At 32.7% G+C, this 12,282-nt stretch overlaps 1 protein-coding gene across 1 annotated transcript in view; it reads right to left on the reverse strand.

The window, feature by feature from the left end:
- Nucleotides 1–12,282, reverse strand: part of LOC107678713 (1-phosphatidylinositol 4,5-bisphosphate phosphodiesterase beta-2) — a 39,366-nt gene that overhangs the window by 6,755 nt on the left and 20,329 nt on the right. The window contains exons 19-29 of the mRNA XM_016474083.1: nt 11,873–12,037; nt 10,130–10,229; nt 7,891–7,995; nt 7,749–7,809; nt 7,283–7,293; nt 6,291–6,776; nt 5,539–5,716; nt 4,290–4,413; nt 1,527–1,591; nt 935–955; nt 233–281 (exon numbers count right to left, since the gene is read on the reverse strand). Of these exons, the coding sequence (XP_016329569.1) occupies nt 233–281; nt 935–955; nt 1,527–1,591; nt 4,290–4,413; nt 5,539–5,716; nt 6,291–6,776; nt 7,283–7,293; nt 7,749–7,809; nt 7,891–7,995; nt 10,130–10,229; nt 11,873–12,037 (1,365 nt within the window). The remainder of the gene's footprint in view (nt 1–232; nt 282–934; nt 956–1,526; nt 1,592–4,289; nt 4,414–5,538; nt 5,717–6,290; nt 6,777–7,282; nt 7,294–7,748; nt 7,810–7,890; nt 7,996–10,129; nt 10,230–11,872; nt 12,038–12,282) is intronic.

Here is a 12,282-nt window from a genome sequence, read left to right on the forward strand (position 1 = left end):
GAGAGAGAGAGACAGAGACAGAGAGAGAGAGAGAGAGAGAGAGAGAGAGAGAGAGAGCACATGTTAGTCAGCGTTTGTTAAAACTCAACCCAAACCATGGCTTTGTGTCCGACTGTCGTCATGGTTACGGCGCTGGTCTCAATTGCACTTCTCATTCAACTGCAGTCCGTCTATTTTTCCTTTTGTGTTCGACACGCTCAATCACTCGATCTGTGTTCGTGTGGTGCTTTACCTGAGCGTTATCATTGTCAAGCTGCTCCGTACTTTTGCATTTCTTCATTCTGAAACACAGAAACATGAGGATTTGTGCGTTAAAACAAGAATAATCAAGTTAAATGTAACATGAATGAGGTTTAATAAAGCTAAAAAAATGTTTGAAAGAAATTAATGCTTTTATAGCATATTAGAATGATTTCTGAAGATCATGTGACACTGAAGACTGGAGTAATGATGCTGAAAACTCAGCTTTGGTCACAGAAATAAATACCATTTTACAATATATTACAATAGAAAACAATTATTTTAAATTGTAATAATATTTCACAATATTACTGTTTTTACTGTATTTTTGATCTTAGAGAGACGTCTTTCAAAAACGTCTTTCAACTTGTTTCTTTAAATTATTTATTAATCGATTGTAATTTTAAAGTTTTATGATTTAATTATTAGTAAGTGTTTTATTTTGACTGATTTAATTTGACATATTTATGATTTAATTTATTATTACTAAATGTTTCTTTCAGATTGATTTAAAATTATTTATTTTAATTTTACATTTTAATTAAAACATTTTCAGCTTTGGTGAACATCGGATATTTAATTTAATTTTACATATTTATGACTTAATTATTAGTAAGTGTTTCATTTTGATCAATTTAAAATTATTTTATTTTTACATTTTTGTGTAAAATTCAAAAACAAAAAAAAATCTTACTTGTCTTTCTTCTTGGGCTCACTGAAAAAGAAAAAACAGATTGTGAGGGTGAGAGATATCATGAATGTTATATACCTTTTAATTTATTTAGTTGTTAATTTTAATATATTTAAATCCCATCAAGCCAGATGATCTCATACAGCAGTCATTCCTCATACGAGCTGTTTAATGTCATTACGGGGTTGAGCTCATGGGGTCCTACTCACGCTCACGGCACTCATTTACTCTGCTTTTGCTCTCCGAACAATAATAATTAACAAACAAACTGCACTCCATGTAGAAAAGGTCATCGGCCCCTGGTTTTGTTAGACGTGAAACCTCATTATAAATCCCAAGACAAAACACACTCACACACTGCAGCTCTCTGATGCATTAGCTGAATTAAAGCACTCAAAGCTTGCAGCACTTAAGGATTCATCTTACGCTCGTTCTTTCTTGCATTTTCCTTTGTATTTCTCTTATTTCAAAGTTCACGTGAACTGAAACACACACACAGACAGACACACACACACAGACACACACACACACACACACACACACACACACACACACACACACACACACACACACAGACACACAGACACACACACACCTGTTGAGTGCCTTGACCTCACTGCAGTGCTTCTCGGTGGCCATTTCCAGGAGTTTGGTCAAACGCTGTCACACAGGAAATACAGGAGAGAACACAGGAAGTGTCACTTACACATATCAGAACAGAACGCACCAGCTGGCCCTCGGAGCCGCGCTGAGATATGCTGCGCTGCCATACAGAGGAAATGAATACAAGCACTTCCTGCCACTTCCAAGAAAGAAATATCTAGCAGCTACTTTATGGTCCAACAGGTGAAAATTATGCATCTGATCACTTGTTTTTAGAGTGTTGCTATATGGTTGCTAGGTTATTTTGAGTGTTTTATAGTGTTGCTGTGAGGTTTCTGTGTTGTTCTGAGTGTTTTAGAGTGTTGTTATGCGGTTGCTAGGTTATTTTTAGTGTTTTTGAGTGTTGCTATGTGGTTGCTAGGTTATTGTGAGTGTTGCTATGCGGTTTCTGTGTTGTTCTGAGTGTTGTTATGTGGTTGCTAGGTTATTTTGAGTGTTGCTATGTGGTTGCTAGGTTATTTTGAGTGTTTTCGAGTGTTGCTATGTGGTTGCTAGGTTATTTTGAGTGTTTTTGAGTGTTACTATGCGGTTTCTGTGTTGTTCTGAGTGTTTTAGAGTGTTGCTATGCGGTTGTTAGGTTAATTTGAGTGTTTTAGAGTGTTGCTGTTTGGTTGCTATGTTGCTCTGAGTGTTTTAGAGCATTGCTCTGCGGTTGCTTGTTTTTTTCCAGAGTGCTTTTTGGAGTGTTGTTATGGGGTTGCTAAGGTGTCTCCCTTACAAGATTTGAGGAATTATTCATGTCTGGAGCACAAATGCTGCTGGGTGACACAAACAATTAACTTTAATACTTAGTGTTAGAGGTTTCATCACATCACAGAAGCACTAGTACCAGATCATGATTGATTAAAAATAAGCAGGAGCAGGGCTCAACACCAAGGATTTTTTCTGCTGGCCTGTTCGGGACAGTGGTTACATTTTTTACTTGCCCTGCCAACATTTTTACTGGTCCTGCCACAAAAAAAAAAAAAAAAAAAAAAAAAATTATTGCAACTTTTTATTTCTGGTGGGAAAAAAGTCAGAATTTAGAGATGTAAACTCAGAATTTTGACTTTTTTTCTCATTATTCTGAGGGAAAGGTCAGATTTATGTGAGAAAAAAAAAAAAGAATGTTTGTCTCAGAATTGCAAGAAAAAAGACAGAATCGTGAGATAAAAATTATTTTTATTTTATTTATCCCCTGGTGGAAACAAGCTTCCCTACTTTAATGCAATGCAAGTCTCTTTGAATAAAAGTTTATGCCTGACACCCAAGTATAAATATAAATATTCAATAAAACAATGTCTGAACTTTTGGAAGTCTGATCAAATAATAAGTCAAGGATGTTTTAAATCATAGCGAATATAAGTGCACTGCATTGTGGGATACATTATGCCAAGATGTGGTTTTGTTCAGAATGGAATACTGAGCTTGTGAATCGATTCACTAGTCTTCAAACTGATTCAAAAGTGATTCAGAATAAAAAATAGAACAGAATGTTATTGTTATCGTTGTTTTTGACAAATGTTATCTTGCATTCTAATAAATAAGCTTATATGATGCCAAAATTCTTGATTCCAATTTCGATAACTACTAGCCTAACAGTGTTCAGGTACAGAAATTAATAATCAAATGTACAATAACACTGCATATTCTTCACTGTATAAATGAATGCTTAAAAACACGTGCAAATGATAAACTTTCGTGACGATGCAGCAGTGGCCCGGCCAGGCAGTCCTTATTGTCGAGCCCTGAGGAGTCTTTTGTCTTTTCTCGGAGCCCGAGCACAGATCCATTCAGAGATGGTCAATATGAGTGTAAGAGGGTGTTCGTGGGTCCGGTCAGGTTTACTCTTCCAGTACGGGACATGATTGACCCCTGATCTATGCAGATCTACTGACTGCACAGAGCAGCGGAGTGCTGATGGCTAATCAATACCTGAGAGAGTCCTGGCTCACGGCCAGCGGGAACAGTGCAGGACTGAGAAGATGTTTGGCTCATTGAAATGCTCAGCATGGCCACAATCAAACAAGAATTCGTAAAAATAAATAAATAAATAATAGGCTAATTAAAAGCTCATTATGACTGAAATCAATCAAAAATGTAATAAAAACAACAATAATAATAATAATAATAATAACAATTCACTAACTGAAACGCTCAGTATGGCTGAAATAAAATAAAAAAATTAATATAATAATAATAATAATAATCTAATTGAAACTCTTCATTAATAATTCATTAAAAAATTAAATTAAATAATAATAATAACTGGCTAATTAAAATGCTGAGTATGGCTGAAATAAAAAAAGAATTCATAAAACAACAATAATAATAACGATTACTATTATTATTGCTGTTTATATTATATAATGTAAAACAAAAACTGTGATCACTGTGTGAATATTGTGTTTGTTTGGCATAAGTGAAACCCTTCATGCCAATCATGTTTTGATTAGAGAGACATTCATGTGCTTTTTGAAAATGTTTGCTAGCAGATTTACACCATGTGTATATGTGGATGATTTCTGAAACCAAATCTGCGGATTTCTTTGACTGTACGACAAAAACACTCTCTCCGATGGCTGATGAATTGTCTTTGTGATGAAGTTCAGGCTCTGCAAGAGTTCTGACAGTGTAATTTAGGTCACAGTCTCACAGTGTGACTCTTAAAACAATCATTAGCTACACTGTACAGTAATAATATCTGTGTCTTTACCTCGGTGTTGTTTTGTTCTTTCTTCTTCTTGGTTTGATCGTGTTGCTCCACCAGCAGCGCCCTGAGCTCCGGCTTCAGCTTCTGCTTGAGTTCATTCATCTGATCACCTGGATCATCTCCAGACCTGGACAATCACATGGGAACAAACACAATCACTTAACCAGAGATCAACACACAACACACATCTCACGGGACAAAAACACGAAACATTGAAGTTCAACGGAAGTGTTTCCCGACTCAAGAGAGCTAAACGTGGATGCACACCAGACTTCTTTGCTAGTTTAATGAAGACCACCACTGATCTAGGACAGAACCTATGGAATTCCAAACCTGACAAAATTAGAAATAAATAAATATACAAAGAAATGTAAACAAGCAAAACTAAATAAATAAATATATTGATAAATATACAAAGAAAATAAATTTTTTTTAAATAATTATTTATACGTTTATTTCCTTACGTATATTTAATTTTTTTCCCCACATTAATTTATTTCTACTTTTATGTGGAAATAAATAAAAGTGGAAACAAATAAACGTATAAATAAAAGAAAAAATAAATAAATGTGGGGAAAAAAAAAATATACATAAGGAAATAAAAGTATAAATATTTTTTTATTTTCTTAGTATATTTATTTATTTATTTTTTTTACATTTCTTTGTATATTTAGTTATTCTATTTATGTATTTCTAATTTTGTCAGGTTTAGAATTCCATAAGAAAGAGCCAATCACCAGTATGTATATTGTTTACTAAAATCGAAATTGTTAAAAAATAGTTTTCTTTAATTGAAATAAATCTGAAATGAAAAGTATGTATTAGATGAAAAACTTTAAACTTAAAAAAAAAAAAAAATTAGAAATTCCGCCTTGGCAACTAAACGAAATAAAATAAGTTTAAGTACTAAAATTAGAAGAAAAAAAAAAGACAGAAATATTTAAAAATCGAAAACGAATAAAAATGACAAACGTACGTAAAATTACTAAAACTTCAACTAAAATAGAGAAATAATGTTAATGCAAGATATATTATCTGAAAAAGTCTTATCTTATGCTTCTCAGTAGAGAAAAAAACTAAAACTGAAATAAAAAAATTAAACCTAAATAGTAATTAAAAAATAAAAATGACAAAAGCACATAACAAAATTACTAAAAATGTAATTAAATTGAGAAAATATATGGAATTTGAAAATACTGCAATAGTATAAAATAACACTGCCTATAAGAGAGTGTGTTCATTCTGCATTTACTTCTTGCCCGTGCTCTTCTTCTTCAAGGCTTTGAACTGGTCGCTGTATTTCTGAATCAGTTCTTCTCGTTTCTTCTGAAACTTCTTCTCCATGTCTTTCAGGTCTTTCTCCTGTTTCTTGGCGACTTTCAGGAAGTTCTTGTGCTGCTGCAGTTCTTCACAGGTCACAGTGGTGGGATCTGAAAATAAACCCGGTGAACATGAATATGACCAATAACAGATGTTATTTTTGTGTAAACACCATTTATTTATTTATTTAGTCATTTAGCAGACGCTTTTATCCAAAGCGACTTACAAATGAGGAAAACAGAATACCATGCCAGCGTATCTGGCTATTTTCATGGCAAAAAACAATACCTGAGTTATTCAAATGTGTGTGTGTATGTGTGTGTATGTATGTGTGTGTGTGAGTGAGTGAGTGAGTGAGCGAGTGTGTGTGTGTGTGTGTGTGTGTGTCTTTCTGTGTGTGTGTGTGTGTCTGTGTCTGTGTGTGTCTGTCTTTCTGTGTGTGTGTGTGTGTGTGTGTGTGTGACAAAAGGATTGTTTAAAAAATGGACTATTAAAAATAAATATTCTATTTAATAATCATACAATTATTATTTTTTTAGTTTAGTTGTAGGTATCCGCTGCATTTGGATGGTTACTACAGTAATATCCAAACGATCACCCTAATGTAACAAGCAGTGTAGCGAGTCAGTGTGATGACTTTACAATGTATCATGTAAACTGAGTCATGTGACACATGCAGATCACCTGATGGATCAGATGGGGTTTCCTCAGTGGATTCTTTGGTCTCCGTGACGACAGCATCTGCAGCTGCAGCAGGTTCTGAATTTTCTTCTGATTTTGGTTCAGGGTCTGGTTCTGGTTCAGTGTTTTCCTCTGGTTTTGTTTCGGGTTCTGGTTTTTCCTCTGGTTTGGCTTCAGGTTCTGGTTTTTCCTCTGGTTTTGGTTCAGGTTCTGGTTGTTCCTCTGGTTTGGCTTCAGGTTCTGGTTTTTCCTCTGGTTTTGGTTCAGGTTCTGGTTGTTCCTCTGGTTTGGCTTCAGGTTCTGGTTTTTCCTCTGGTTTTGGTTCAGGTTCTGGTTGTTCCTCTGGTTTGGCTTCAGGTTCTGGTTTTTCCTCTGGTTTTGGTTCGGGTTCTGGTTTTTTCTCTGGTTTGGCTGGTTCTGGAGCTGGAGTCTGTTCAGCCGGAGGTGCAGCGTCGCCCTCTGCTGGAGCTTCTTCTGCAGCCTTCGTTTCTTATAATACAGACAGATATAAATTATCATCCATTTCACATAAATAAATATGACAAGTCAGTACAGTGATGGTATCAGATGCAAAACCCATGATACTTTAATATGTTTGGTACCAAATTCATATATAGTTCAAGTCAAGTCACAGCGCTTTATACAACATAGACTGTTTCCAAGCAGTCAAAGTGTTAATGGTGCAAAAATCATCAATTATGAAACAATTTCAATGAATTTGAATATATTTTGTTTCAGGTGTAGCTCTACAGAAGACACTAGTGTTGTTATTCAGCTCAATTAAAAATAATAATAATAAAAATGATAAAAGCACATAACAAAAATACTAAAAATAAAAATGGCCAAAGCATATAAAACAATGAAAGTGAAAATATAAAAATAAAAGCTAATTCAAAATATGAATAAAAACTATAATAGCATATAAATATTTTTTATTTCAAATAATGACATTTTTTTTATCGTTTAGTTTTAGTTTTAATTGCAATTTTAGTAACCCATAATAGCCCTGGTTGTTATCGGTGTTATTTTAGTATCATTGAGATCTTAGTATACTATTTATTATTTTGAATTAGTTTGTATTTTTATATTTTGTTTTCATTTTAAATTTAAAGTTTTAGTAATTTTGTATTGTGTTTTTGGGATTTGTATTGGTTTTAGTTTTCTTTAAATAATGTCTATATAGTTCTATTAATTTTAGTTTTTATTACATCAAGTTAAACTAAATAAAAAACATGTCGCCTTGTCATCTAGCTGAAATAAAATACGTTTTTTTGTATTTTGTTTCAGTTAATGTTTTTTTTTTTTTTAATGGTTTTAGTTAAGGTTTTAGTAGTTAGTTATATTCTCATTTTTATAAGAGACCCTCTATGTTTTTACATTGCAGGTCAATCCAAAGAAACCGATTGCACTCAGTAGTGCACTAATGTCTGTCAAGAGCACTTGAACATGCATGCATTTAACTCTACCTCAGTCTTTGGAGGCTTTGAAGTCTTCACTGGATTGAAAAGTGCATCCGAGAAATCTAACAGAAAAACAATCATTGAGTGGTTATTTGATGTTGCATTCAGTAAAAGGAGGTTAATGTAGGTTTGTAGGTCAGTACCGGCGAATGCAGCAGGGATGTAGTCCTTCACTTCGATGTGCACGAACAGAGACGGCAGCGTGAGCGGCATGTTGCTCTCGCTGCGCAAACAGATGTGCTGGAAACCTGCAAACAATGACAGCATTTGACAAACTTGTTAAACTTGATAATATTACTCAAAGGCCACTTAAATAGAGTACACTTTCATCACATTAACATACTTACGTAAGTGTACTTTTTAAAAATGCACTTTGTAATAATGTGTTTTACTTAAACATACAGTTTAAGTCATTATGTTTTTGTCATGCTTTAAAGGGGTCCTATTATGCTTTTTCACTTTTTCAACATTAGTTAGTCTGTAATGTTGCTGTTTGAGCATACAAATAATAGCATATAAATAATACTAACATAACACTGACAAATCAGGGTTATTAATATACTATTACCAAAACTAAATAAAAAAATAATTAAAAATACTTAAAAAAATAAAATAAAAAAATACTAAAAATGACAAAACACACAACACAAACTAAATGAAATAAAATATGTTTAAGCACTAAAATTACTAACATTAAATTAATAAATCAATTAAAATCAAAACAGAAAACATTTACAATATACAAATACTTAAAAAAATATATATAAAAATTCAAAGTTATGATCTCATCCAATCGTATCAGTGCAGTTAAATTGATAAATTAGTATTCAAATACAGTCAGGTATTTCATAGCGTACTATGATTTGTTAAAGAAACACACACCATGTCAGTGTTTTATAAGCGATGTCCATCACATGCATGTTATTTACCTGCGGCAGCTGCAGGAGTGGCCGCCGTCTGCGCGCCGTCAGCGAGAGGTAACTCATATTCACACACGTATGTTAAACTCTGGAACAGATTACAGTCAGATCCGTGTGAGATGTGCTTCATTTTCATCTTTTAGCATTTATTAAAGCGGTAAATGACACAGTTATGCATGAGGCAATTTATGGACAGACAGGAGCCTGACTCTAAGCGGAGACATTTCATATATGTAGTTTATTTTGCAATAATGTCAGAATTATTGTACATTATCACACTTATTACAAGGCTACTTATCAAATAAGTAAATAAATGTGCATGAAATATTAGATTCAAATTTAAACAAGAGATATGAAACTAGCACATCTATAAATAAAATCAATTGTCTTGGTCAATCGTTATCAGCTGTTAACAGTTGTTATCAGTGTCATTTTATTTCGAACAACCTAGTATGAGAGCCTGTTCTAGTACACCCCCAAAACAAAATCAAGACTTTGAAAAAGAGCATAATAGGACCCCTTTAAATGTTTATAGTGTTGTAAACTACACTGGTAATTTAAATGCATCACAGCTTAAATTTTTGAAAATTAATTCTAAATTAAGACCCATTAAAATCGTTATAACAAAATTAATTTAAATTCAGTTAAAATACATTTAATTTTAGTCAGACTACTTATTAAAAATACATTATAGTTTGTTTACTTAAACTCTTAGTTGAAATAGATTTTAAATATAATAAATTGCAACTTCATAGAAAAAATAGTTAATACTTTACAATAAGGTCCATTGGTTAATGTTAATTAATGCATTAACTAATATTAACTAACAATGTGCAATACATTTGTTACAGCATTTATTAATCTTTGTTAGCATTAATTAAAAAAAAAAAAAGTACAACTGTTCATTGTTAGTTCATGTTAGCTCAGGTCCATTAACTAATATTGATAGATAAAACTTTGCATTTTAATAATGTATTTGTAAATGTTAAAATTAATATGAACTGAGATTAATGAATGCTTTACAAGTATTTTTCATTGCTATGTTCACTAATGTAGTTCATAAATGGAACCTTATTGTAAAATGTTACCAAAAACGGTATTTACATACAGTATATATTTAAATGTATAATACTGTTAATGTAATCAACATGAAAGCATATTTTAGTTTATTTTAGTTAATTGCATGCAGTACACTTTAACCGTATTTAAAAAGACACAATAGATGCAATTATGAAAGCACATATAAACATGTATTAAAATCCCACTTAAGTGGGTCATAAAAAATCACTCTTAAGTTGCATTTAATATAAATGTAAACTATAATACATTTAAATCAATTACAAATTATATGCATTTATGTTTTTGAAAAGGTTACATTTAATTCACATGAGTATATTCTTTTAAAGTAGATTATTTGCGTAATAAGTACATTTATAGAAGCATGCTAAAGTGCACTTCTCACCTGTCTGCAGAGCATCCAGAGGGATGATTCGGTGCCCTAAAAACTTGCCTCCCTCCTCCTGAACCACGAGTCTGAGGTAAGCCATCTCCGGCAGCAAGATCTGCTCAACATCACACAGACGTCAGCCTCTGAGCAGCTCAAACACGCGTGTGTCATGAACAGTGTTGGGGGTAACGCATTACAAGTAACGAGAGTTACGTAATCAGATTAGGTCTGTCGCAATAATCAATATATCGACTTATCACGCAATATATGTACACTGTAAAAAATTACCGTGAATTTAACGGTAAAAGTGCTAAAAAAAAAAATGCTACAGTAAAAACCTGTTAAATGGTTAACGGTAAATTCCCCTACTATATACAGTGAAAAACTGTATTGGACATTACATGTACTTTTACGGTAGTATAGAGATTTTGGAAGTGTAAAAGACTGTATAATTTACAGTTAATAACCGTAAATTGACATTCCCAGAATTCCCTGCATTACATTTCAAATTTCATGTTTTTTTGTTGAAATAACTATGTTTCTTCTTAGTTTTTTCTTATCAGTTTTGTATATTAGGGTTGTGTGTTACACCTAATGTTGTTAAATGAATGTTTATTGCATTATTTCAGTTTCATGTGTGTTACCATGATGGTGTTTAGTGTTTGTGTGAATGACACACTGTGCACTTCTATATATGTTATTATATAAAAGCTGCTTGTGATGGGCTTTGCATCACCACCTGCTTTTGGTGGTTATCAGTGTATTACAAAGGTACAAAACAGATTTCAGTACTTCAATAGGTTGGTATATTAACATTATATCAGTTAATGAAATTACGGTATTTAACTGTAAATTTAAGTTAAAACCGTAAAACCTAAAATGTTGCTACCTTATTTTTTTATAAGTAAAATTCTGGCAACCACAGCTGCCGTTTTTTTACCGTAAATTTTATGGAATTTATTTTTACAGTGTACATGACCTCAATAATTTTTGGTAACGCAATATATCGCTCATTATATTTACTTAAAAAATTAATGTCACCGTGTTTTGTACATTCCACTTGCGCCTGTGTCTTTTGCAGCTTCTCGTACATAGCGTGGTGTAGTCTAGTTCAAATTTAAAAAATGCTGCTACAAAAAGAGTTTTAACTGTAGTTCTAAAATAGATATGAATATGCATTAATTCATCTCACTCACAAAAAAAAAAAATACAGATTCAGTATTCCTCAAAATGAATAAAAATAATGCAACTCAGAATATGACGCAAACCTGCCATAATTAAATGTTAAACAACACAAATATGCTTTATGTATTTAACCCCATTCTATTAACCAATGTCTTTGCTTCTGACCTTCAATGATCCAGTTCAAGTGTACTAATAAGCACAAATTACTCTAGACAAACATTTGTGTGTCTTTTTTATTGCTGAAGTGTGTTGAAATTTCTTCTTCTGTATTCTACTGTACGGACGTAAATTTACTTTCCCTTATTCAGGGTTATTCATTTCACTTTTTGTGTGAAAAGTCTTTTATATTTGCCAAAAATAGAACTTTTTTATTTTAAAATCAAACAAACAAGCCCTGTCCAGATTTAAAAAGTAACGCAAAAGTAACGTAACGCATTACTTTCCATAAAAAGTAACTAAGTTATGTAATTAGTTACCCTTTTTATGGAGTAACGCAATATTGTAATGCATTACTTTTAAAAGTAACTTTCCCCAACACTGGTCATGAATGATACGAGAGTCGTGGGATCTGACCTTCTCGAAGACGAAAGGCTCCTCGTTCCACTCGGGGTTGATGGCGTTGGGTGTCGTGCTCCATTTGGTGCGATATTTGCGCTTGGGGTCTTTCGGCAAACCGATGAGCTCGACCTCCACTCCGGTTTTCACGTGCTTCTCCGACAGGAACTGACCGGAGTAAATCTGAACACAAGATACAGTTCACATTAACAATTCAAGAAAGACGAGTTCAAATGAGACGTGAAGAAATTCACTGATAGTGAAAAGACTGCACATAATGAATTTGTGGAAATGGAAATTTATGTTCTTAATAGTCTGTGTAAATTATTAAGATAAATTAAATAATAACTTCATTATATGTATATATATATATATATATATATTAGTGCTGTCAAACGATTAATCACATCCAAAATAAAAGTTTTTGT

Source organism: Sinocyclocheilus anshuiensis, unplaced genomic scaffold, assembly GCF_001515605.1.
Source record: "Sinocyclocheilus anshuiensis isolate Anshui unplaced genomic scaffold, SAMN03320099.WGS_v1.1 scaffold208, whole genome shotgun sequence".
NCBI lineage: Eukaryota > Metazoa > Chordata > Actinopteri > Cypriniformes > Cyprinidae > Sinocyclocheilus > Sinocyclocheilus anshuiensis.